General features: G+C 42.4%; 1 protein-coding gene across 9 annotated transcripts in view; it reads left to right on the top strand.

Annotated features, from left to right (window-relative positions):
• ACACA (acetyl-CoA carboxylase alpha) overlaps positions 1-26,638 on the top strand; it is a 206,454-nt gene that overhangs the window by 107,586 nt on the left and 72,230 nt on the right. For all 9 annotated transcript variants that reach the window (XM_043531245.1, XM_043531243.1, XM_043531244.1 and 6 more), the window contains 8 exons: positions 5,774-5,815; positions 7,267-7,482; positions 7,934-8,089; positions 9,555-9,758; positions 12,562-12,717; positions 12,965-13,111; positions 25,331-25,600; positions 25,965-26,062. In XM_043531245.1, the coding sequence (XP_043387180.1) occupies positions 5,774-5,815; positions 7,267-7,482; positions 7,934-8,089; positions 9,555-9,758; positions 12,562-12,717; positions 12,965-13,111; positions 25,331-25,600; positions 25,965-26,062 (1,289 nt within the window). The remainder of the gene's footprint in view (positions 1-5,773; positions 5,816-7,266; positions 7,483-7,933; positions 8,090-9,554; positions 9,759-12,561; positions 12,718-12,964; positions 13,112-25,330; positions 25,601-25,964; positions 26,063-26,638) is intronic.

Below are 26,638 nucleotides of genomic sequence, written 5' to 3'. Positions count from 1 at the left end.
TTGTCAGACGCGAAGCTGAAGGCCAGGTACGATCAATATTGTAAGATGTTAATACACCATGAATGACACACTAAAGTGTCTCATTGTAGCTATTTTTAAAAATACATTTTTATATATGCCAATTTAATAACAGTGGCTAATAAATTCCCCTTGGGTATCTGCTTGCAGCACTCACACTATTCAGAAATTTTCTACTTTGCCAATTGGATCATTCAGTTTCTGCTACCAACTTTATTTTAATGAGGTGAGCCTTTGTGGGCTATGCTAGCAAAATGCTTCATAGACCCTCTGCTTTTTCCTTTAGAAATATCTAGTACTAGGAATATTTTCCTTATCCCTGAGTTAGCATCATTGGTTCTTCTCTACAGAGTAATAGGGGAGTTTATCTTCCAGGCTAAAGAAGCAAAAGCTTTCCAAAATGCTTTAGGAAATGCTGCAAACTGAACTACTTCCCCAAGTTTATTGATGGCAGAAACCTATCTGATGACAGTATATACAGATGTATGTCAGTCAGTGACTTTAGACAGGAAACTGGAATCGTAACAGAAGTGTGGGGTGTTTGAGCATAGAACCTCAGGCTTTAGAAAGAAGAATCAGGAGTTTAGAGAATAAAATTGATACTTGGGGGATGGAATATGAGAGGCTGTGAATAAATGCTGTAGCTTGCTGGTAGGGATCAGAAAGCTGGGGAAGAATAGAAGAGTCCTTCAAGAACTTGGAGAGCTGGGATGTGGGTTAAGAGAGGGGCACTGGATTTGGCATTTTCATCCATTATTCTGGATTAACAAATCATTCTAATGATCATTCCTCAACTGTGATAGTTATGGGAATTGGACACTGCCTCAGCAATGCCTCTTTTATATGAGGGGCTCTGTTTTTTTTAAATGTGCACCCAGATCCTAGGGCAAATCCTCAGCTGGTGTAAATGGTCATAGTGCCAGAGGAGGGTCTGCCTCTTTGCGTTTGGTGTGTAAGGGCCCAGTCCAACTCCCATTAAGTCAATGGCAAAATTTACACTGACTTCAGCTGGAATTGGATTGGACCCACAGTCAGCCCCTAGACATGCAAGTATTATTTTATATGACTAAATCCTATCCTTTCAAAGTATATGTGTGCGCGTGAGTGTGTGTGTGTGTGCGTGCCCAGGTCTCTCTTAAACGTACTAGAATTCACTGATTTATTGTGTGTGTTTGCTGGTCTCTCTTAAACGTACTAGAATTCACTGATTTATTGCTAGAGCCAGTGAATTTAAATATAGTTTAAAAGCTGTAGCTTCTGATGAATTTTAATTTCCCCCAAAAGCTTTAAACAAAGGGCAGCTTCTATTAAAACAAAACCAAACAACCCCTAAAGAGTCAGCTACGGAAGAAAGCAATATTTATTATCTGTCTAAGGCCGCTAGTTCCTGGCACGTACAACTAGTAAAAGTTCAGCCAGTTTGTGAGTTATCAGCTTAAATGGGCAGGAGTGTGGGCAGTGAATGGAAAGATGTGTGCATTGAGAGACACCTTCAGACAGCGCTTCACCCTTACATTGTGCACCTCTGAATGGGTGAATGCGTTCTTGTTATCTAGGTTTCAGTTAATAAATATTGTAATTACAGTTACAGGCGTGTCACTGTTTTCTTTTTTCCCTATTCCAAGGTAAAATGACAGCTGAATGCCAACTTTTACTTAGTCCCAGGGCTTGATACAAGCAGGAAAGCAGGGTAAGACTTTGGTAAAATGCCAGAGAAAGGCAGGGAAAGGTACCAGTCGCACTCTAGTTATAGTGCTGAGAGTTGAGAGGTTTGCTAATCGTCAAAGGACATTTAGCCCTTATTGTGTGGTCGCATGTGTGCCTGCCCTGTAGTTACTGTTTGTGTGAAAAGACTTCTGAAGACCAGTCTCTTGATAATCTCATCTCTTGATAATCACCAGTGATGCATGCAGCCCCCCTCTTCCAATGTATGGAATCCTCGCGCTTTCCCAAATGCACTACACAGTATTCTCTATGAGCGGGTGGGAGCTATGCAGTTTGGGCTGAGTACAACACTGTGGGCTATATAACAGCATATAGAAGAGACGCTCGGAGAGCAGGGCATTGTGAAGAGATCTAATGGAGTCTAAGACAGGGGTTCTCAGCCTTTTTCCTTTCTGAGGCCCCCGCAACGTGCTGTCAAAACTCCCTGGCCCAGCTGTGCCACAACAGCTCTTTCTCTGCATATAAAAGCCAGGGCCCGCATTTGGGGGTAGTAAACAAGGCAATTGCCCTGGGCCCCACACTACAGGGGGCATTGCGAAGCTAAGTTGCTCAGGCTTTGACTTCAGCCCCAGGTGGTGGGGTTCAATGCCCCACGCTGCAGTCCTGTGTGGTGGGGCTTCGGCTTTCTGGCCTGCGTTCTAGCGAGTCGAATGCTAGACATGCTTGGCGGACCCCCTGAAACCTGCTTGTGGTCCCCTAGGGGGCCCCGGAGCCCTGGTTGAGAACCACTGGTCTAAGGAACCCAGCCCTGCTAAGCATTAGTGAAGTATTTGGAAAATATTTGAGTTCTTATCTAAACAGATCCTGGGAACCTTTTGAGGTTTGCCCCTCACTGGTTCTGAATGAGTCCTGTGAACACTATCCCACACTCTTACCTCTATGTAACGAGTGGAAGGTGAACAGGCAAAGACACCATTGCAGCCTCTTCCATGCTAGTGAAAACAAGCCCTTCTCACTCGCTCTCTCTCATGAACATTGACTCAGCTTTATTCGCAAGGTTATATTTGAATGCAGCCGTACTGCCCCAGGGCTATGATCTTGCAAGCTAAGCAGAATCCAGTTCGGTCAGTATTTAGATGGGTGACTTACAGTGAAAACCCATTCTAGTGTAGCAAGTGTCATCTGTGATTTCAACCACTGTTGTGCCATTGTTTGAATAAGTCAGAAATCCAATGTCCTGATTATCTGTGATCATTAAAAATCTCATAGCCTTTTTTGAAGAACTGAGTCTTGTTAACATAAGTGTCAGTTTCACCTGCCTGAATTCCTTGGTAGTTAAAATCAGACACGATCGGATTCACACTCTGTTCTGATCTGCTGTGTAGAGCTGTGAGTTATTAAAAGCCTGCCACTGTCCAACCTAGAGGAGGCAGCAGAGCTTGTGATCAGTTTGAAAAGTTTGCAGAGTTTGGGCTCTTTTTGTATGAGAGATGCTGCATAAATGTCTGTCTTCATTATTGTCTCCTATTCTGTTTAGTTTGTTACTGGACCAACTATCAACTTACCCAGGGCTTGGCTTGGGGTTGTTTTTGTTTTAATTACAGTCTATATAATTAGTTCCCAGCATGTTGAGGTAATAGAGAGTTGCTCCAGCAAGCTTCCAATTTCCTCATCTCATTAGGTTTTTAACGCGATTATTAGTATAATAATCAGCTATGATGATTTCTGTTTGTAGCTTTTTGCATTCTCTGATTTGCAGGGTGTCTTGATTGGCTAATTTAGGCAAATTATTTTGATTGTCTTGATGATGGTTGGTTGATTAGAACACAGCAGGGGTATAATTCCTCTTCCTAGGAAACGGAGCACTCTTTTGGTTTTTGGTACCAGAGCACTGAGGATTTTCGTGTGTGCGCACATTTAATTATTATATTTGCCCACAACACTAGTCAAATGTCTCGAAAGCAATTACATTAGTGATAGAATGAGCATGGATGATGTTAGGAGAAATTGGCAGCATGCAGAGGGGGCAGGTGGGAGGGATTTGGGAGGATATTGAGGCAATGTGGAAGTCTCAACTCTGTTTTCTTATATGCTGTTTTAGGAGATTGCTGAACCTCCTGGGTACAAGTAGTAGTGTCCATAATCCCAAGGACAGGATTCTTCATGGTAAAACTTCTGTAGCGCTAGAGGCGACTACTATGGAAGAGCCAAATGCAAATTACTGGGCTCAATACAGGAGTAATTGGATGAAATTCTATGCCCTGTGTCATGCAGGCAGACAGACTTGATCTAATGGTCCTTTCTGGCCTCAAAATCTATGAATCCATTGCCCATGTCTCCTGATTGAACTTTGTCTCTCCCTGTCATTGTGCTGTAGTTGTTGAACTGAGGCAGCATGACATTGTTTTTCTTTCCTCTTGATATCTAAAATGTGCTTGTGATTCGAAGAATCAGGGTGGGACTCCATATTTATTCTCTCTGTGCCTCCAGGTCAAATTTCATCATTTTTTGGAGTCAAAAAGCCCATTTTTGTAATTATGCAGCTCTACAGGCTTCACCTGGGGTCAGGGCAGGCTGCCACTGACATCACTGTTAGTAATGGAGAGCTTGAAGCTGTTCTCACTTACATTGGTTCAAAGCATACTCTGAAGTCAATGGAATTATGACCGTATAAAACCAGTTTAAGTGACTGCAAAATCTGGCCCAAACTCTGCCATGAGCAGTGACAATATTTTTTGTCCAGAATGGAATCAACTCACTCTTCTGTAGCATCACTGGCTTTGCAGTGTGAACAGTATTAAAAACTAAAAACCAGCCCTTGCTTTTATCAGTAAAGTGAGCATGTGTCTTGGAAGACATATAGGATTCAATCCAGCAAAGCACGTAAACGTGTTTAACTTCTAGCATGTATGTAATCCCATTGAAGTGAGTGGGATTACTCATGCTTATAGTTAAGCACATGCTTAAGGACTTCACTGGGTTGGCGCTGTAGGGAGTAGATATGAGGATGCCATCTTTACGTAGTCTTTTTCCAATTATAACTGTGTTTTAAAGAGCAATACAGAAAGTCTTTCTCATTAGCACTTCCAGTGTCTATCATTTCATTTTACAGCATGTCCTCAATTCTCAGAACATGGTGGAACCACCAAAACCTATTAATAATACAAAAATGAATTCAGCATAGGAAAGAGTCAACAGCAAGCACTTTAATATAGGATGATAACCAAAATTATGATCATTGTAGTGAATTGAAAGCTGAAGTAAAAGCAAAACTTCAAACAGCACAAACTGTGGTAATGGTTACTTGTTTGAGCATTTCAAATGTGTGAGCAGTTCCATTCAAAGTCCTAGCTTATTAGGAGCCAAGAGTTGTGCTATATGGTGTTAGGTAATTTTTTCTAGATTTGCAATAAGGCCTAGGACTTAATCTGTACCAAGGTCATAGGTAATCTCCATACATGTAACAGAGGAGCAAATAAACATATAGTATATCTTGTAGACTTTCTAGACTATGAAGTTAAAGTCAATTATTAGAACTCATGAATTTCTCAAAATTCATTAAAACTATTCCTTGGTGGGGAACTGCATGAGCAGTGTTAGGAATATGAGGAATTCTTTGGGGAAGGGACTGTATTTTTTGTTCTGTGTTTGTGCAGCACCTAGCACAATAGAGTTGTGGTCTGTGACTTGGACTCCTAGGCACTACTGCAATAGTAATAATAAATAATGAGAGAAACCAGCAAGAGTTCTTCTGTCTCCACCCCCATCCCCTCCTGGCTAGCTAGAATCTGTTTTAATACCCAATATTAGACAAAAATATCAAGAACCATCTACTGCAATAGTAAAATAAACTACATTGATTTAACGTGCCCCTACAAGCACTTCAATAGGATTTTTATCTTCCCACCATCCTTATTTACAAAATAAAAATATAATGCAACGCTAGCTCTTGCAGTGGTAGATTGTAATGGCAGTGATTTCCCCCTGCTGCACTGCCACACCGAGTCCCTTCTCTCAATAGCCCGTAGGCTGAACAGATGGTGTGCAATGCTTTTGAAGGACTGATATTATCATTTTTATTTCCAAACAGAGGGAATTCCCTAAATTTTTCACGTTCCGTGCCAGGGATAAGGTAAGTTGTACAGTTATCAATGCTTTTCTCTCTCTCCATTTTAAACAGATATTTTTTCCCTTCTCCTACAACCATTCCAAACTCCTCTAAAAGAGGAGAGTGTCCATCTTTTCAAAACCTCATTGGGCAATTCTGAACATACTCCTCCGCCATTTATCCAGGCACTCACTATGTTGACAGCTGAGGCCAATGGGAGTTATTGGGTCCTTAGTCATTTTGAAATCAGATCACTTATTTAGGTGTCTGTCTATGGATTTAGAAGCCTAACTTTAGGCTCCTGTTTTTGAAAATCTTAGCCATAGTGATACAAAATTACTAAAATGACTCCACTGATACATTTCATGTCATCCCACTGATTGCACTTGCCTGCACATTCCATGACATGCTGTCTAGTCCAAGGCAGTGCTTGTTCTGAGAACCATAACTGTAGAAACAGAGTATGCTTCAGGGAAGGCGGCAACTTGGGGATGTTGTTGATAGAAGGATCTTCCCCTTTTCCAAAAAGAAGGCATCTTACCCAAAGTGGAAAGCATGAGAACTGCTGTGCTTTGGTTTTTGTTCTACTCTCAACGTGCAGACAGTTTCAATGCGCACCTCTTAACACTAATGACTCTGGTGCATCAGACCTAAAATTGTGTGGCAGCTTCATTGAATTTTTAGCTTTCTAATTAATTAAATATGAAAAATCATAATAGGAACAGTGCGGTGTACCCTTTGTTATTTATTTCTGTATTGACCTTTATTTATTTTACACTATCCTCAAATTTTCCGTTTTCGACATGCCCAAGATGTTTGTGGTGGTAACAAAGGGTTGATGCTGGAGGTCTGCACAACTAGGTAGGGTCGGCTGGAGCATTTGGCATCTCTGAAGATGGGAGGCAGTTTGCGGTTGTGGGATATCAATATTAGTTGAATGTTTCTGCTAAAATGATCAGGAGTGAAACAGTTCACCATGTTGACACTTGAGGTTTCAGAATTGGATCATTGAAATGAATGGGGCAGTTCACACCCTAAAGAATTGTTGTTTCAAGCCGTCTGCAGACTCAGGAAGACACTGCTGCATCAGTTACACTCATTTCAAGATTTGCTTTGCAATCCTGAGGGCTAGAAACATTTTTTTTTAATAAAAAACAAAACAAACACACATCCCCTGGGTCAGTCTCCCTCCCCCCTCACCCAAAAAAAAACAAACAAAAAAAAAACCCAACCCCAACAACAACAAAAAAACTGAGACTGGCATACAATTTTGCAGTTAGGGATAGAATCTGTTGTAAATTCTATCACTGTAGAATGACAGAATACACGGGACCCTGCTATTATGACTGGCAACGCTAGCCATCACTAGTGTCTCAGGTCAGTAGATTTTTATACAGTTCTCTCCATCTTACCAGATCCAGCTTCTTACCTGACTTTTTTCCCTTTTTATTCCCTTTGTGCTCTTCTCTTTCCAGTTCGAAGAAGATAGGATCTACCGTCATCTGGAGCCAGCTCTGGCTTTCCAGTTAGAGCTGAACCGAATGCGAAACTTTGATCTCACCGCCATTCCATGTGCCAACCACAAAATGCACCTGTACCTGGGAGCAGCTAAAGTTGAAGTGGGCACTGAGGTGACAGACTACAGGTTCTTCGTGAGGGCTATTATAAGGCATTCAGACCTGGTTACCAAGGTGGGTTTCCTGGTGTGGGAGGTCTATTTCCAAGGTTGTATGTGAAAAATATGTCAGAAGTTCGTGTGTGTGTAAAATCTAAACTCACTGCCTTCTACTGGGTGGCATATTACAGCTTCTGGCTCATGTCTGATAGCACCTAACATTTCAAGTGTCCAGGTTCAGACTTTAGGTGGAGTCTCAATTCCATAGTAACTCCGCTGGAGTTATTCCAGATTTATGCTGATGTAACGGAGAGCACAGTTTGACCAGATATCTGAACCAGGCACCATCATCAATGTCTTCGGAAGGAAGACTCGGGTATGCTGGAGAATTGTACAGCCCACTGAAATGGATTTCACCTTTTTTCTGTGTCAGATTCTGCTATGGTCTTTTGCAGCCTAATGAACCTGTGTTTGGGGCTGAGGGAAGGCTAGCGGAAAGTAAATAACCTTTTGGCAATCTCCTGTAGGAGGCCTCCTTTGAGTATCTGCAGAATGAAGGGGAACGCTTGCTTTTGGAAGCCATGGATGAGCTGGAGGTGGCCTTTAATAACACCAATGTGCGCACTGACTGCAACCACATCTTCTTAAACTTTGTGCCTACTGTCATCATGGATCCATCTAAGGTACATGTCCTCCACTTCTCAGCTGCCTGTTACTCCTTGGATGAATCTCACTGGAATGGAGTGTTCTGTAGGTCTTAAGTTAGAGTACCAGCCATCAAAGATTGTGTAATATACAAATTCCACCTGCTGTTTCTTAGGGAAAGCAGAGGAAATCCGTATTCTACACTGGAAGTGGTAATGGTGTGTGTGGGGGGTCATATTAGGTATTCTAATATTCTGGAGTAATTTTTCTTTTCTGTTGGAAGCCAGGTAAAAATTGAGACTCTGTGGAATATATTTTTGGCTCTGGGAAGAGCCAATAGTGAATATCGCTCCCAAGGAATATGAGATTGAATAACACTTAGGGGAATAATGGCATTGATTGGCCTAGATGGCGGGGACAGGTTTACAAGCCCTTTAATTAAAGTGGTCATAGGCACTTGCCCTAGTTTCCCAGAGGCACTACAGGTCTCATTTTCAGAGGTGCCGAACATCACGGTGCCCAGGGACTTCAGCAGGAACGGAAATGTTCAGTAGTCTCCTAATCAGCCCGTGGGTTTGCAGCACTGACTGCCCCCGAACAGCATTGGAAAAGAGGATTTTGGAGAGAATATTAGAAACTGCTTACAAATTGCCTTACTTTAATATGCTATTTACCAACAGGAATATATTATAAAGTTTAATAAAACAGCCCAGGAACAAGCTCAGAGTGGTAATTGCTTTGTTGATTTAAGGCACTGTACTGTACGTGCAGTGAAACATGGTTATTGTGCATATAAATGCGACTTAACTGTTTACCACTCTGGGTGCTTTCGTGCATCTCATAATTCTTTGCTATGAGAAATGTTTGCAGTAGGTGAGAGAAGAAAATTCAATTGCGGGGGCGCAGTGGGCCCACCGCACTGTGGCACTGCGGTGGCTGGAGGTGTGATATTGCTAGTGCGTAAAAGACTAACCTTTAGGCTCTCTGCCGTTCCCAAATTTTATTGGTTTATGTATTTTTAAAACACGGTTGTAAAGTGAGTTGGTGAAACATCAAGCTCCTGTGTCACCAGTGGTACATAGCCAGGGATTCCCAAACTGTGGTGTCTCTCGTTTTGATCCAGAGGGAGACTGGAAGCATGGTAAAATGACGCTCACCGCCTGCTTAGGGACTTTAGTGCTCTTGCTGAGTGGAAGCATCATTCCAGCCTCAGAAGGAGCTATCAGCGGGTGCAAGGTCTGTACTGCATTCTTGCTGCTCCTGCAGTATAGAGTATGAATGGAGGGGAGAGGAAAGAAAGGAAAGTGGTGGCAATTGAAGAGGTGGGCGGGAAGCCTTATTAGCCCACACTTAGGTTATCCTGAAATTCTGAATGCCGGCCTCAGGGAAATGAGCCATTCCCCATGTGTGGGTAGGGTCCAGCATAGTAAGGAGGAATAATAGAGGGGTGGATATATCCACAGCAGAATGGCAGTGCAAACTCACTGTTCTCTGTGTACTAAGATTGAAGAGTCTGTGCGGAGCATGGTAATGCGCTATGGAAGCCGCCTTTGGAAGCTCCGCGTCCTCCAAGCAGAGCTGAAAATTAACATTCGCTTGACGCCAACTGGAAAGGCAATTCCCATCCGTCTCTTCCTGACCAACGAATCTGGCTATTACTTGGACATCAGCTTGTACAAGGAGGTGACGGACTCCAGGACAGCACAGGTACAGCTCCATGCAGGCCTGGAAGCGAGTACTACAGAATGTGGTCTTTGGGAGGGTTTTTGTTTGTTGATTTGTAAGCCTGATCCAAATACCTAAGTGATTTATTATTGTTTCAGTAAATAAAGAATTGTGATTCTAGAGAGAGGTAATGTAGCTTTGTAATGACTCATCAAATAGGCACGTGAGTGTGTAAAACACATAACTGTGTCATGCGGAGGTATGTAGTCTAGCCATTTGCATACAACTTGCTTTGTTCATGTAAACACCTCTTTTCCCTTATGGAAAAGTCCTCTGGAATTAGAAAATATCATCTTTGTATACACTATTGGAACTATCCTGTAGAATTTAATAGAAAATTATATCCCTGCTATATGCTTATGCAGGATGGTTCAAGAAATCCATAGAAAGGATCTCATTCTCTTCTGTAGGAACAATGAATAACTCCTAGGGGCCCATGTGAAGTTTCTGGAGAACTTTACTGTAGTCATATTTATTAAACTGGATAGGACTTTAACATGAGGGTTGTGTATGTACTAATCTTTGTTTGTGTATGGCTTACTCGTATTCTACTAAGGCACTTAACTGTTTATTAAAATGTGGATCTTGGAAATGAAAAATATTAAAATATAGAAATAAGTTTATATTCTGCCTGCAGTAACATCTCTGCCATGTAGTAGTAGCAACAGAATAAATCCTTTGGACAGTGTTTGTGTCGAATACAATGTGCTGAGTCACCATTTTTCCTTTTTCTAAATCTTTCCTGCAAGCTGCTTGGCCATGCAGTCTCTCCTGGTCTAGAGATCCTAGTATAGATAATGTCCACATGTTTTTGAATGGACCAGGGAAAAGAAAAGGACATTCTGTTAATCTGCAGTGGCTCGGCTTAAAATTTAAGTTTTGTTAGCCATTTGCCAATGTGACATTTCCTTTTGCATTCTGTTTCTGCTGAGATGGTCAGAAAAATATCCCCATAAGGCATGGATTTTCTTTTTTAAAATGTCACGTTGGGGGGAAGGGAGGAGAATCTTTTTGTAATTTTCACAATATTTGATGGTTTTTTTCAGAGTAAATTTAAATGTTTCAGTCAAAACATTCTAGGGACAAGGGATGGTTTTAATTAACTTTCACAATAAATTTAAGGCAGATCTGTTCCTGTAAAACTAAGATGGCATCCTGAGATGTTAATGTTTTTGGTAAATGTTTGTTCTTAACTTTTTTTTTAATCTTTAACAGAATTATTTTAGATTTCGCCCTTATATGGTTCTAAAGAGGTTAAACTTAGATAGTGAATCCCTGGCTCCCCTTTTTCAGCCCAAGTAGGAACTCTGGTTTAAGCCAAGATCACACCCAAACAAGTTTCCCTGTTTTATTATAGCATTAGTGCCTTTGGCATCCTGAGAGGTTTGTTAGAAGAGTTCAGGATCCATTGCTGCGTACAAGCAAGTGCACCTGGTGCTTGGATACTATGATGACTGTAGTAGTGTGGAAACCTAGATGGATAATTTACCTTTGGCTTCTCTGGTGAAGTCAGGAATGGAACCAGGTCTCCTGTTTCCCAGTCCTGTGCTCTACCCGCTAGAAACACTACTTGCTGAATGGCCCAATCCAACGCCCCGTGAATCAACTAAAAGACTCTCACTGACTCCAGTGGGAGTCGGATTGAGCCCCAAATACAGTAAAAGCCTCTTGATTACTGCACAACGGTGGCACTTGTTTTCCTGATTAAATAGCTCTCCTGCCAAAGAAGCTATTTTTAAAAGACGAAACAACCCATAAAGACTTCAGAATGATGTAAAAGATTATATTGACAAAAACCACAAAAATGAATACTATTTACTGAATTCCATCTCTGTTTCAAAACTCTCTCCCCACCCCTACCACCCCCATTCTTCTTTTAATCTTTATCCAGGAACATCTGTATAAAGGAACTGGAGCTTGGAACATCAAATTTTATGATAATTCTGTTAAGAAGAGCTTAATCATTTGGCTTCAGCCAAATGCGTCCCTATTAAGCAGGGCTTAGTCTAATGTTATCCCAGTTAAGCAGCACTCCTTGCAGCTCAATATCATTAGTTGAAATGGATTTTCATTTGGGATTTCCAATGGATCAATTCCTTTGGTGATGCCCCATCATAGTGGGCCCTCCCTATTTAAGTGAGTCCTGACTGAGTGGACTGTAAAGCACCATGAAGTATGGCAGCTGAAAACTCATGTCACTGCTCTGGGAGAATATTTTAAACGTGTAATATCAAAACTTCAAGCCAAATGACATATGGCAAGTCTTGAACTAGCTTCCGCGATCAATCAGCAGAGATATGAATGGTGTTTAGCTACTGTACTTACGCTGTACTGTATTTATGCTATTCAGCGACATAAATAATAGCGATTCTCTCACTGCTGTCATGGGATATTCTCATACTCAGGCCACAGAGTCACGCTGTCAAAGGAGATGCTGGTGAATGCGAAATCACCAAAGTTATGGATGGTCAGTCTTCTCTGCATGCCGATTTACTCTTTCCTACCAGTGTGATATTGTTGTAATAAGTCAGTGATGTACGGAGTTGTACAGTAAAGGCCCAGTCCTGCCTGAATAGGGTGGTAATGGGTGTTGGAACAGGTCACTGTGAGATGTGTGGGCATTGCCATCTTTTGAGGGAACACAAGCAAGTCCATTCAAACTAGCATATCCTGTTGAAGTGTATTTAATAAAGTATGGATTCTGATGGGGACATCTCCCCTGAGCTGATCTGGTTGTTGAATCTCAGGTTGCCTTTCTTTACGCTGGTCATGTTTTCTGCTGCAGATTATGTTCCAGGCGTACGGCGATAAACAGGGACCACTTCATGGCATGCTGATCAACACCCCATATGTGACAAAAGACCTGCTCCAGTCCAAGAGATTCCAGGCCCAGTCTTTAGGGACGACGTATATCTATGACATCCCTGAGATGTTCCGGCAGGTAAATCTTCCTTGGCAGGTCTCATGGGTGTGTTTCTAGAGTTTTGTACCAGCAAAGGTTGCCCTCGTTGCTCATCCAGGGAGCCTAGCAGCTGGAGCCATGAAGCTCCATGCTGGAGCCATGAAGTTGACAAGAAAGCCACGTAGCTAGAGTTCCTGCACATCGCTGACAGGAGGGTAGTGTGGACATCAGCCACCACAGTGATTAGAGTCAGTCTTAACAAAAACATCTCTCTTCATCCTTACAGTCTCTGATTAAACTCTGGGATTCTATGAGTGAATATGCATTGCTGCCAACGCTGCCGTTGCCTTCTGATATGCTAACCTATACTGAACTAGTATTGGATGATCAAGGTCAGTTGGTGCATATGAACAGGCTGCCAGGAGGAAATGAGGCAAGTTACTTTCTAAAACTACTCCCCCCCCTCCCCCCCCCCCCCCCCCTTTCTCATCAGGAATACATTGTGGTTATAGACTGGATTTGAAAATGTACCAATCCAGGCTCAAAAGCTACTTGTGCTTCTTTCGGGGGGGAATCTTTCTCTTGAAAATGAGATTTTTTTTCTCTCATTGACTATGAATACCTTCCATACAATCAGAACTTTAACCTCCATAGGAAATTATGGTTTAGTTTCAAATTTGTGCTAATGCTATATTTTTCCCTTCATCATCAAAAGGGGCACAGTTCAAGTATTTCTGGTAGCTAGAGTTTATATTTTAAAATTTTTTGTACAAAGCTAAATAGATATGTTTTTGTTCACTTAAAAAAAAAAAAAAAAAAAAAAAGAGAGCGAGAACTAATTTTATATATCTTCTATTTAAACATTCCCCTGCAGTGTTTGGGTAATAAACTGGCCAAGTGTGTGCAACAGCGCCCTCTAGTGGCTGGTCCTCTAGAGAACAGGAGTGTACTACTGCTACTAGCCTAATGGAGTGACTCCTAGGTCAAGTCTGTGCTGAGATGTTGGAAGTCAAGACTCTGCTCGTCACCTGCTGCTGGTGGTGGTGGTGACTTTTGCAACCCAGAGATTGCAGGGTTGTGCTAACCGGAAAGTGCAATTAACTAGTACAGACGTGAAGCTGACCAGTTCATTTTCATTGTCCAAATTAAGTGAAGTGCGAAAAGTAAATATATCTCTTCAGTTATTTAATTTTAAACAATCTAAGATGGTCGTTGCGTTCATTTTTTTATATGATTGTTAAACTAACAGTATCCCTTTAACCAGATATGTAAACTTAAGACTGGCAAGAGTCTCGTTCGTATTGGGAGGAGATAGTAGGTTATTCCAACAAGGAAACAAAGCAGTTCAACAGAGGTTTGCAGCAGTGTTTACTGCATCTCTCTTTATAAGCCCTTTGTCAGGAAAAGGCTTTGAATCTGAATTTTCAAGTCAAACCCAGTCAATAAATGGAGACGTAAGGAGGTTTTTTCCGCTGCTGCTGGGCATATGGGAAGACTGGTTTCACTAATGTAATTAAAACCCCAAATGAGATTTTTTTTTTTGGTTAATTTTGTGTTGTTTTTTTTTTCTTTTTGCCCAGAAGTCCACGGCCACAGTGCTGTGCGGAGCCTCTTGCCATGATCTTTCTCTTTCTGTCTGCATTTCTCTCTGCTCTCGTTCTGTGTTTGAGTGGGTGGAGACTGGGGGAATAGCGAAGTCCCTGAGGGACAGAGCTCTGTTCTTGCTGAAATTACAAGCATAGAGCTGCCTGGGCATGAACATGTAGTGTTTACTCTGCCAGTATGAATACAAATAGTCTTATTATACGAGATTCTGTACCCAAAGACCAAAAAAAAATTAGTAGTTTTTTTAACCCTTGAAAGACTTAGTTGTGCCTTGTGTGGAAACAAGTGACATAGCAGCACAGAGAGTCCTGCGGTGGCTATACAAATAATGCCCTGGTTAAAACTTGTCTGTATGATGCTTTTACACTATACAACTATGAGTTGTTTGAAAATAAGGTAAGAATTCAAACAACCCGGAGATGGTATTTGGGGTGTTTGTCCCCACCTTTTGCTGTCCAGATGCTTTGAAGATGATTGAGAATGGAAGTATGTGGCCACATTCTGAGATGCGTCTCGGTGACTCCATTGAGATTGCACGAGGGAGTAGCCCAGTCCAGAATCTTCCGGTGCATGCTCTCTGTCTCAATTGAAGCAGAGAGAGAGAGAGAGAGAGACTGAAGACTCCATTTCTCTCCTTTCCCAGAGAGGTTTGTGGCTAATGCTCTGGGCAGCTTGTAAACTATGTCAGCCAAGCCAGTTCTCTAACAGATTAGTTACAGTAGGACAATGTACAGTGAAAATGAGGTTTGAGGTGTTGGTATCTTATTCTGTTACTAGCAGCCAAGGGGACGCAATAGGGCACCTTCACTGGAGAAGTGGCCAATCTAAGGAAGGGGTTTCAGCAGTCAAAAGTCTGAAGGACAGGTGACACTCAAGTGATGACGAGCTGTCGAACAGATGCATTCCTCTGTGCTGCATTCACTGTATCAGGGAGAGCTGACTTTAGGCTTTTACGGTTTAATTTGTTTTAGCTGAGGAAACAGATTTGTCACAAGCCTGCACTTAAGCTCCTCACACCCAGGAAGATGGCAAGTGGGAGGGGAGGAGGGACAGTTGAGGTTTGATTCTTCAGCTTCATCTCTGGAATGGAAAAGGCAACCTGGATAAAACCAAGCTGACAGGCATGTTTAAAAAGGAGAGGCAGTAAATAGATCCATGCTGCTTTTCTCACAAATAAGAGGAGTCCCACGGATGCTGCACAGAAATTATGCAGACTGTTACCTACCAGGAACAAAGGGTCCTTGCTGTCACCCACCTTTGTGGGAGAAGCTTGTAGTTCTGGTTTTAGGTAGGCATTGTCCAGGAGACACAGAAGAGAGGAAAATACAACATTTTTAACTGGTTCTGCTCCTTGTTTCAGACACATTTGAGAATTAGCCATCTTTTCACCAAATACATTTCTTTTGTTCTCCAAACTTGTCTGAACGCATGTGAGAGGATACATTAACATAAACGCACTCTCCTTTAAAATGATAAAGTTGATAAGACTTGTTGCATAGTGAATTGTGACTGGAAGGCAATGTGGCTAAAGGAGTGAGCACCGCGTGGAAGTTAGACCTCTTAGGTCCTTGTCATTGGGCCCTTATCGTCTGGGTCTCACTTTCTTCGCTGGTAAAATAGGATAGTACTGCCATAGTTCAGGGTGTTGTGAGGATTAATTAGTTAAAATTTGTAAAAACAAAAAAAAATCACAAACCTTAGACGCTGTGATTACTGTATCAGTGCTAGGTGTTACATTGCCGTGCCACGCAAGCAGAGGATGTCATTGAAGCGAGGTGATATGCTATCGTGGTGAAGGCGGATGCTTTTTTTCCCTTCTGTTAACTTGGGGGCAAAGTCTGAGTTGAATTTAAAAGTTGGTTGAAATGAGTAAAAGTGGAGGGAGGATGAGGAGTACTATTAGGGCCTGACATAAATTTCAATTTTTGTTTTCCTTCTCTAACCCCAGAAAATGTCTAAATAATGCTGTGAAGGTAAATTTTCCTCAGCCCCACAGCTGTACAAAACAGCTTTATTTGGTTCTGCATGATTGGTGATGGGAAAGAGTCTTTCTTCTCGAGTTAGTCAGTTTGCAACCAAGCCATGTTGGCAATGACTGAAAGTCACAACCATTGGGTAGCTGGTTTGGGAGACGTTTGGTGGTCTCAGTCCAGATCTCAGTGGATAGATAACCGCATCACAAAAATCTCCACCACGTTTGACAGTAACTCTCTGCCTTGCTGGCAGACTCAACGAAAAGGTCAGGGACTTAGTGGACTATGAGATGGAGCTCAGCACTCATTCCTAGAGTTGTTCCTGCTGGCCTGGGGATGAGATGTCTTGGTGTAGGGTAGCGTGGGGGAGGTTGCGTTGCTGCTGGCCGGGCTGTACCTGTTCTCTGGCTACACAGAAACTGTTAATCTCCGGGGCTTTCAAGACAGTGGTGCCTTTCTGAAGTCATTTTTCCATTCAGACATCCAGACAAAGTTCTGAGTGGTGTCCACTGACTCTTTGAATGACTTCTTGGAGAAGTGGACTTTGTCCAGAGTTTTCTTCTCAGTGTCCCTTTCTCTGGATTCCTCATTTTGACTCTGTGACCTGCACCCCCATCTCTATTTGTTCATTTTTGTCCCCAATAATCAGTTAAGTTCAGGGTTCTGTGGCCCCTCCTAAACCTGAGAGGTGTGTGCCTTTTGCTCTGCTAGGCTCCACCCACCCTCCCAGGATTTAAATAGACTGGCACTAAATTCACAACAGCATAAAATTCAAAACTCTTTTGGAGCTAATTTGCTAATACAGGTTTGTTAGTGGCAGAAAATGTGTATGTAGGAGAGCTGAAGAAGGTCTAGCACATGGAGAATAAAGTCATAGCAGCCAGCAATAATTCCATCATATTGCCTGGCAAGTTGGAGCTAAGACTGTGACAGTCCATGGGACGAAAGTCACAAATGGGAACATGTCAAAAACTAAGTGCCAGTTAGGTGGATGCTCAGGATGCCTCAGAATCAGGCCCTAACATGGATAGATACATGGCACTGAAATTTGTAAGTTTAAATAAAAACATTGCATAATTGAAAAGAAAAATATTGCGTTGCAAAAATTTACAAACAAAAATCTCTCAGCTTGTGAAGGTTTTAAGTTGAGACAGTTGATAAGTTTGTTTACATTCCACCACAAGTTTTTTTTTAAACTAACTCCTGCTAGTTTGTATCTTCACTTTAAAAAAAAAAAAAAAAAAGTCTGGACTGTTCAAAGTTCAGTCCAGCAAGGTGCTGAAGAGTTTCTGCAGAGGGTGTTCTGGGGGGCGGCGGGGTCCCTTTGGCAGCAGCGGGGGCTGGAGGTGCTCCAAACCATGCACGCTTGGAATACAGATTGATGTGGTTTTATGGAGAACTTTGCATGTTTATATGTAGGTGAATGGCTGACCATTGCTCTCTTACAGACTGTCTACCCTAGAAGTTTAACTGCCACGGCCGAGGCTGTAACACGAATCTCTAATATGGTTCGATAAGTATGTTGTCCTGTTAGAAGGTGGATGACCCTATCAGTGCCAGACAATGGTGTGTTAGCACAGGGAGATTTTTCTACAGGATTTTCGAAAGGATCCAGCAGCTTCCATTGAGAGAACATTTAAAAATGTGTCTGTTTCATTGAGTAGCTCTTCTGAAAGTCTGGCCTATAGTTTAGAGTTGATAGTCTTAATTGGGGAGTTATATCAATCACCTCCTTCCAGTCTCATCAAGGAGTCCTATATTGAGTCTAAAGACCGGAGCTGACAGCCGGAGCCACGCCGCCTCCAAGTGGGGGAGAGGGGGGAGAAGGAGATGCTCGAGCCTTGGCTGCCTCACAGAGAGAGATTGGAGGACAGGGGAAAGAGAGCCCTAGCCTGGATGACGGGGCTCTGGCTGTCAACCCCGGAGTGGCAGGGCTCTGGCTGTCCGCCTCCCAGGTGTGCATGGCCCTTCTGCATGTGCCCCAGCCACCCAGGGCTGACAGCCAGAGCTCCCCCCCCCCCCCCAAAAAAAAAAAAAAAAAAGTGCACAGCTCGCGCGCCCCCTTCCCCAATTCCCACACCTCCCTGGGGAGGCCTTCCCCTTAATTAGATCAGCAGTTCTCAAACTATCCAAAAAATTATATGAAATCCCACCATTAAAAAGGTGATTGTTTTTGTGGGCCATCAGGTCACTCTTCATGCTGTTAAGAGATTTCACTGCTCATTTTTAAACAGGGGCATGCTTCTGTTTCACTAAAGCATTTTATAAACTTTTACCCAAATTCACCACCGCCCTCAGTCAGTGGAGTTGTGCCCCCTTATGACAGCAGTGAATTTGGCCCTCCAAGACAAGGAGATAATGGATCTAACTGGGACACCCCTGGCGCTGCCCCACCCCCAGTTCTCCAGCTAGATCACATGGAAATGTACATGGGAAGACAATGTCATTTTTCCCTCTTGACACTAGATGTCACAGTTTTTCCTTCACAGTAACCTGAGCTTGAGACACAGTCTCTAATTGAAATCTCTAATTTTGTGAAGCATTTGCCAGCATCCTTTCCATTGCATGTGGGAAGGTTTGGCCAGGTGTGTTACAGGACAGAACTAAGTAAAGGGCTAGAGGAACCCCTTTGCAGCAGCACCATGTGGTGTTTGGTGCAACAGAGGGATAGCTAATGAATTTCGTGCAGGGAAGGCTTAACGGTTAAACTGTTTTTATGCTCTGTGGATTCTATTTTGTTGCCTTGCATTACCCTTTCTTATGACAGGGTTTAGGGTATTAAAACCTCAGAGCTTGAACACGTATAGTAAGCATGAAAGAATGTGTTGGGTTGCGTGATTACAAGGTCTGTAAAATAGCGCAGGGCTGGAAGGGGAATGGAATAAGTTTGTCTGTGTGTGTTTACATTCACCCTCTCCTCCCCACCCCCATTTGTTTTATGACAATCGCTGCAATTCTGTGTGTTTCAGAACTCCTTCCCTTGATTAGATTTGGGAACAAACCCTCTATAAAGGCTCTTGGAGGTTGTAGACAGGGAACCTGGGCAACTCTTTCTGCTGTACTCATTGGAAACAAGTCTAGTTCAGTTTCATTAGGTGAGCCTCCTGTCGCAGAATACCTTAGGCCTCATCGGCGCTTGGATACCTGGCGCTAATAGCATAAGGACCAGAATGGAACAGATTTTTTTGCTGAGAACTGTAGATGCCATTTTACTGAGAGATGAAAGTGCCTCGAAATGTGGAGTAGGACACATGAATTTAAAAGAACAAACTTCCTGATGTGGGTTCCTGAGCGTTGGTGAAGGCAAATCTTTTTTTTTTTTTTTTTTTTTCCCTTTCCCTTTTTATATGCCTGGAACATTTAATGTGTCTGTAAATTAATAACGGGTGTGAAGAGTAGACCTATTTAGTGGGTCTTTTTAAAGTCCATGTTAGGATTATAATGAATGGTGGGACACATGCAGATGACACTGGAATATGGGATTTTGAGCACAAAACTGCACCTTTCGACGGCAGTTCATATTGTTAAAAGGAGAGGCCTCATAACTCAGATTGCCAAGGTCGGTTAATCCTCCATGCTGGTCAATTACTTCAGCATGCTATTTCTCACATACAGCATCATAGACAATAGTAACTTCTGTAACCCTCCTTTTATAAAAGGGGTGTGTGGGTGGGTGGGTGGGTGTGTATGTGAGAGAGAGCCGTGCTAATAGTTTAAGGTTTGAAAGCTTTGCATTCTAAACATCAATTTTCAGATGGTTATAACCTACTAAAATGTATTTTTGAGCTGGAACTTCTCATGTTTGGTCTTAACCAGGAAATTAATTTTTGGAAGTTTGTAAGAAAATCAATTCAGCCATTTTTGAGTTACCAGTGTTGAAAAAACAGACTTTTTCCAGTGGTTAAGATAATTTTATACAGTCAAGCTCTACTCTGGGCAATGCTTAATGCTATTCAAAAATACAGAAGAAAAAAATGTTTTTTTCTGTGCTGCCCTTCCTGTAAGGTTAGTTTTGCAAAGTTTTGTACTTAAACCTCATCTCCCACACATACATATGTATATGTATATAAAAAAAACCAAACCTCTCTCTCTAGAAAGAAAGAAAGAAAGACCGACTTATTACTGCTGACATTTATTTTTTAGCTCAAGCAGTAGAAGTCTGTTCTGTGGGCCAGAAGTTGCAGATGCTGTTGCTGACCCATGTAGGGGATGATGGTTGCACCCAGTGCAATTTCTGTGGGTTATTTTCCCCTTCAGTCTTGTTGAAAAAACAACAGACAACCATGCCACATTCAGTATCCATCCTGTGCACTGAAGGCCTGTTCCAGCACCCACTGGAGTCAATAGACACTGGTTCTGGCTGGAATGAGGCAGAGGTTGCATGGGGAAAAAACATGTGGTGATGTAATTAAGAACCGCATCACAATATAGCTGCACGAGGAGGAAGAATGAAAAGGTTGCATGGGTAACGTTTATTCTGGTATTTCCTAACTTTTGAGAGCTTGACTTGGAAATCTTTAAATTTCCGTTTTGGTATAGATTTTTGTATGATATAATATAGAATATGTAAAATACACATCTGTACATGCACGTATAGATGTGCATATGAAACGCGCGCGCGCACACACACGCATATAGTAGAATGGAAGATGAGATGTGATTTGTGTAACCATGAAGACTCTAAGAGGGAAATGCTGTCTGTTATTTGTCAGCAAACTTTTAAAAAAAACTCTCAGCCCTGGTAGGGACATTTTCAGAGAGCCATGTCCAGGTTTCTGAATTTAAAAATCAAATAAATTAAAATTAAGCATGGTAAAAAGTTCATGTGATCGAACGTCATCCTTGTGCTGAGAGAAATAGAGTGAAATAACATGATTGCCATGGCTCATAAACGCCAATGCTGATGAATAGCAAGCTGTTCTAGTTTACATTAGATTTTGTGTCAACTACATTTTCTTGAGGAATTACTGAACATGGTAGAAAGGGTCTTGCAACTTCCCCCCAGGGTCCCTACCATTTGCATCCGTGTCCCATCACTTCTTGTGTCTGCTGTGCTACTGTGAGAGAATGGAATCCTAGTTTCTTCCCGTTCCCTTTGGTATCTGTTGTCAACAGCTCTGACTGCCACTGGCAGTCAATTTGTAACTGAATCAGTGTGTGTATTACTGTTCACTTTGATAGCACAATTAATGTTGAAGTCAATTTTGGTGTTAATTTTAGGTCATGATTAGTGTTGACACTGTGTGTCAAACTAATGACATTTTAGCATCATGAAAATGAACATTAGTTAATATCACATTTTTACTACCTGCTAACGGTTACATTAAGCCAAGATCTCCTGGGAGAGGGTGTGTATAAAATTATATATAGAAAACGTGTGCATGTAATATATGTGTGTAATGGTATTCTGCATTGCTGGTGTTACTCAGGGAGCAAATGACATCTAAGCACTGCATCCTAATCACAGTTCGGAGCACCAGAAATAATGATCACTTCTGATCGGAGGCTGTGAATAATTCATCTGGTTTGATTTTCACGTTCTGTCCAGTGATACTTTTCAAACCAAATGTGTTTCTACAGAAGAATAATGGCCCCACTTCTTATGGAAATACTGTGGCACAAATCATTTCACCAACATAAAAACAGTTAAATAAGACGGTTCTTGTTTTTATTCAACCCCCCCACACCCTCCGCGCTCGCTCTCTCTCTCTCTCCCTCTTCCTGGTGCTGCATGTGCTGGGGATCGAAGTGTGGCAAGACAAGCACTTCCAAACTGCTGTGGCTGTTTTCAAGATCCTATTTTTAAACGACCACCGCTCGCCATCACCCCATAATTGTTCTGACAGCACTCTTAGGTGATTAGCTCAGCCTGCCTAATTAACCTTTGAACTCTCCCTTTTTGGCGTGCTGCCGTTAAGTTAAAAACCACATTTTTTTTCTCTAAAATAGAAAGCTCTCCCCTCCTACCCATAAATTTAAACAGCATATGAACCTTTCAAAGAAAAAAAATCCTTGGCTATCCCCTGTGTTTTTTATTATTAGCCAACTAACACTGATGACCGTATGTGTTGGGGAATCAAAAAGAGACGTGAAATAGCATAGTGGCACATTTGTGCTTTTTTATAACATATGTTTGTTTCTGACTTTTTTTCATTATAAAACTATTTTCAAGAGTATATATAGTGACTTGGATATGAAAATTCATTATGACCTAGTTATATAACGCTACTCTAATACTCTACAGCCATGGGGCAAAGAGAATTTGAAGTAAGGATGGGTATTACAGATTCAGAACCCCAGGTTGGGAAGCAAATCCAGTGCTTCTGTTCTGAGTTGTTTTGTATTGGTAGGAAGTATTTTGAGTATGGAGGCGTCTGTTCTAACATACAGAAATCATTGAGTTGATCTTACATCCAGGGAGGCAGCATGGGACTTGACAGTTAGGACTCTTGGTTGGAAGCTGGCTCTGACATTGGACCACTGAGAGACTAGGAGCAAGACAATTAATTAATTCCTCTGGGCCTCAGCTTACCCATCTGTAAACTGAGGATAGTAATATCTTATCTTTGCAAAGCACATTATGAGCCATAGTGTGTGTGATCCTGTTTCCCTCTTTTGACTGGCCACAGGGAGGATTAAGGACCTAGTGTTACTGAAAGCTAACAAAGCTGCTCCTGTAGCTTACGTGGTTTTGTGCTTGTGTGTTGGTGCTTAAGATTCCAGGTTTCATCCCTGCTAATGACCTTAGTCTGGTTGTAGCCAGGGCAGCCGTGGTTTGTTACACGAGGGTAGATATCTGTGCAAAATATTAGTATTTCACGTGTCTTCTCTTGGAAGAAGTTTACAGTCCAATGTGTGTGCCATTTTTAGGAAAAGAAAACAAAAGGGAGTCTGGGCAAATATCTCCCCAGAGTTAAAACTGGGATTTCTGCCTTATTTGGCATGGAGGTTGGCCTCAGAACTTTTTGCGAAGTGCCCACTTCAAGTTTTTAGTTATCATATTAATTAGGAAATAAGGATTTTTTTTTCTGTCTGAAATATAATGGAGGATTGAACTGATCTATGGCCGAACTTGTGTTTTTTAAATTAAACTACCTGTGAGAGGGATGCCTTCTTGGGCAGCCCACAGCATCTTCGGGCTAATCCTGAAGTCTTTAACTCAGTGCTTACTCATTTTGATAATGATGATGATTTATACTAAGTGTGCCCATCCTAAGTGCCAGATCCTGAGGTACTTAAATTCAGCCCATGACCACTCTCCCTGTATTTGTGAGACCAGGAGGACAAAGATGATAAGGTGCAAGGTTTGGGGGTGGAGGTGGTTGCTGCTGAAATTGAAAAGGGAAATGCTATGGCTGCCTGGATTTATTTTCGAACAATAAGCTTGCCCTTTGGGCTCCTAGTAAGTTGTCCATGTGATCCTTGTTGTCTTTGCTGAGGCTCAGAGGTCTTTGGCGTGGTCAGCAGCTGCAGCGACTTGTTGTATAGCATTAAGGCTTTCCATTAATTTAGCAACAAGATTGGTATTTGAGCAAAACATCCAGCTGACCTTTTGGGGTTTATGCTCCTGTCTCTGCAACTGATGCATATCTCTCGCCTCTAAACACTCTGCAGTTTGATGCTGAAACTTACTTGTACATCAGCAAATATTCAGAAACAACAACATAATTACCCACCTCCCACCCCCAGTGCCGTATCAGTTAAAATAAGTGAATGAAATGGAGCCCATAGGAAGGTGCACAGAAAGCTCCAACTTTCTGTTCACCTGCGATCCTAGCTATTGAAAGGGAGGAGAAGGGAAAGGAGTTGTCAGATAGCTCTGATGGTTTTGGATAGCTGCCTGCATTTTCTCCAATGATCCTTTGATTAATTGCTCTGTCGGGCTTTTTCTTCTTTTTTTTTTATTTTTTTTATGAAACTATTACAGTGTATCTTATTGCAGATGTTGATTGGATCTTGTCTGTGTATTGTGCCCATTTTGATTTGTATTAAACAGCACATATCTATCTGCTACTTCTCTTCCCCCCCCCCCCATCCCACCCCCCTTCTAGTTCATAATGCTCAGAATCCCAAGTATCAGCAATGAGAGCTTCACCGATACTGATTGCAGTGGCTGTGCAATTGGCTTGAGGAATGTGTACTCAGCTTACAATCCTTGGCCAGCCGAGCCTGGGTGAAGCATGTGGCTTTCAGGGCTACGCTGCTATTTACATCTGTTTAATGGCGCTCCTTGATGGCCAGCTCCCCAGTGCGATTATACACAGAGGCTAAGAGGCGAGAGAGATGCAGGCTCCAGAAGTTGCTCATCTCCATTAGGCAGGACCAGGAGAGATCATCTGGTGATTTAAAAAAAAAAAAAAAAAAAGAAAGAAAAAAATACTCAATAAAAACACATTACTTATACAGGTGAGCTTGCAAAGTGAGGCTGAAGGCGAAAGAGCTGCACCGGTGTCTGTGGAAAGCAAGGGGACAGAGACAAAGAAATGCAGGAGCAGGGTGGAAAACAAAAGTAGAGAGAGTTGTGAAATAAAGGCATTATAGCAAAGGGCAATGAGAGATGGAAAGGAGCCGATGAGTGTTATAGGCCAGGAGTCATTCTGAAATGTGATTGACTGGGTGGCCCTGAAGAGATGGCAGGGACTCCTGTAAACAAACCGCACTGAAACAGAATGCTTCAACTAACCCCGTGTCCTCTGTGACACTGAATAAACTCAGCGAGAAGAGAGAAGAATCTTGTAGGATGTGTCTTGGAGCTATGGTAAATCCCTGAATGGATTATCTAGAGTAGATGGTAAAGGGAGAAACAATGCTATTGAATGTCTTGGGTGGGAAGAATGCAGCAACACGGGGAAACGTGTTCCAGGGGCTGTGGTGGCAAGTTGAGGACTGGTTTTGCAGTCCTTACTCCAGCAATACTCTCAGTGAAGAATGCAGATTGGGAACCTTTACTGAAATCGCGTGTCCACAGTGCTGTTCTTTGTGGGTCCTCACATACAATGCATGATTTCCATCTATTAGTATTGGAATATTTACATTGAAACTTGCCCCCCCCCCCCCACTTTGTGTGACCACAGATTGGCATGGTGGCTTGGAAAATTACCCTCAAGAGCCCCGAGTGCCCAGATGGCCGTGATATCATAGTCATTGGCAATGACATTACCTATCGAATAGGGTCCTTTGGGCCCCAAGAGGACCTGCTGTTCCTGAGGGCTTCTGAACTTGCTCGCACGGAAGGTATCCCACGAATTTATGTGGCTGCTAACAGCGGAGCAAGGATTGGTTTGGCTGAGGAGATTCGTCACATGTTTCATGTTGCCTGGGAAGACCCCGATGACCCTTATAAAGTAAGTAGGTGCTCGATCTCGGAGGCAGTAGCAGAACTATGGGATGTTCCACAGGCTAGTCTTATATTTACAGTAGCCAGTCCCTCTTCACAGAGGCGAGCTAAAGCTCTGCCAGACATTTAGGCCCAAAGTCAGCCTTGGCACTGGCTCACTAATTAGCAGAGTTACACCAAGGATGAATTCAGGCCCGATTTTCAGAGGTTCTGGGCATCCTTGACCTCAGCTGAAGCTGCAGGTGCTGAAAACCCCCTATTATTACCCCTTCTGGGTAAATACATCTCTTGGAAAGGTTTCTTTTTTTGGGTGGGGCCACAGGAGGGATTCATTGATGAGAATGAGTAAAACTAATTATTTGTCCCCACAGGGTTATAAATACTTGTACCTAACTCCTCAAGATTATAAGAAAGTCAGTGCCCTGAACTCAGTTCATTGTGAGCATGTGGAGGACGAAGGAGAATCCAGGTAAACTGTTGGGTCTAATTCTGCTTCATTTTGGATATATATGAGGGATACCTGTCACTTCCTTGTCTGTTTTCTCTTCTCTAGGCACCAGGGCATCCTGTAGCACCCAATACCACAACACATTTTGCCCCATTATTACATATGGATTGTAGAACTAGAACAGGATAAAATGTTGTATCTTGAAATGCCTTCTCAAATGTAGTAGACCAAATATTTTTTGTATTACATTAGTGCTTAGAAGCCCCTATCATGGAGCAGGGCCCCAGTGGGCTAGGCACTGTATAAACACAAAGCACTAAGATGGTCCTGCCCCCAAAGAGTTTACAGTCTGAGTAAGGGAAGTGCCTTCTCAGTTGGAAACACTTAGTAGTGACAAGAGAACCCACTCAAGTGAATTTTTAACCCATTTTCATTCTATGGCATGGGGCGCAGCTGCAGAACTGTCCTTTCCAAAAGGTTCAATTTCCCCACATACACGTCTATTCTCGGCAGCAGGCAGCACCTGCCCCCAGCGAGGTCACTGTTGTGTAGCTCAGTCAGCATTTGTTTCCTATGGTGCTGCTTTGGCTGTCCGTG

The sequence above is a fragment of the Chelonia mydas genome, chromosome 17 (genome assembly GCF_015237465.2).
Source record: "Chelonia mydas isolate rCheMyd1 chromosome 17, rCheMyd1.pri.v2, whole genome shotgun sequence".
NCBI classification, from domain to species: Eukaryota; Metazoa; Chordata; order Testudines; family Cheloniidae; genus Chelonia; species Chelonia mydas.
This window is presented reverse-complemented; position numbering and strand designations above follow the sequence as displayed.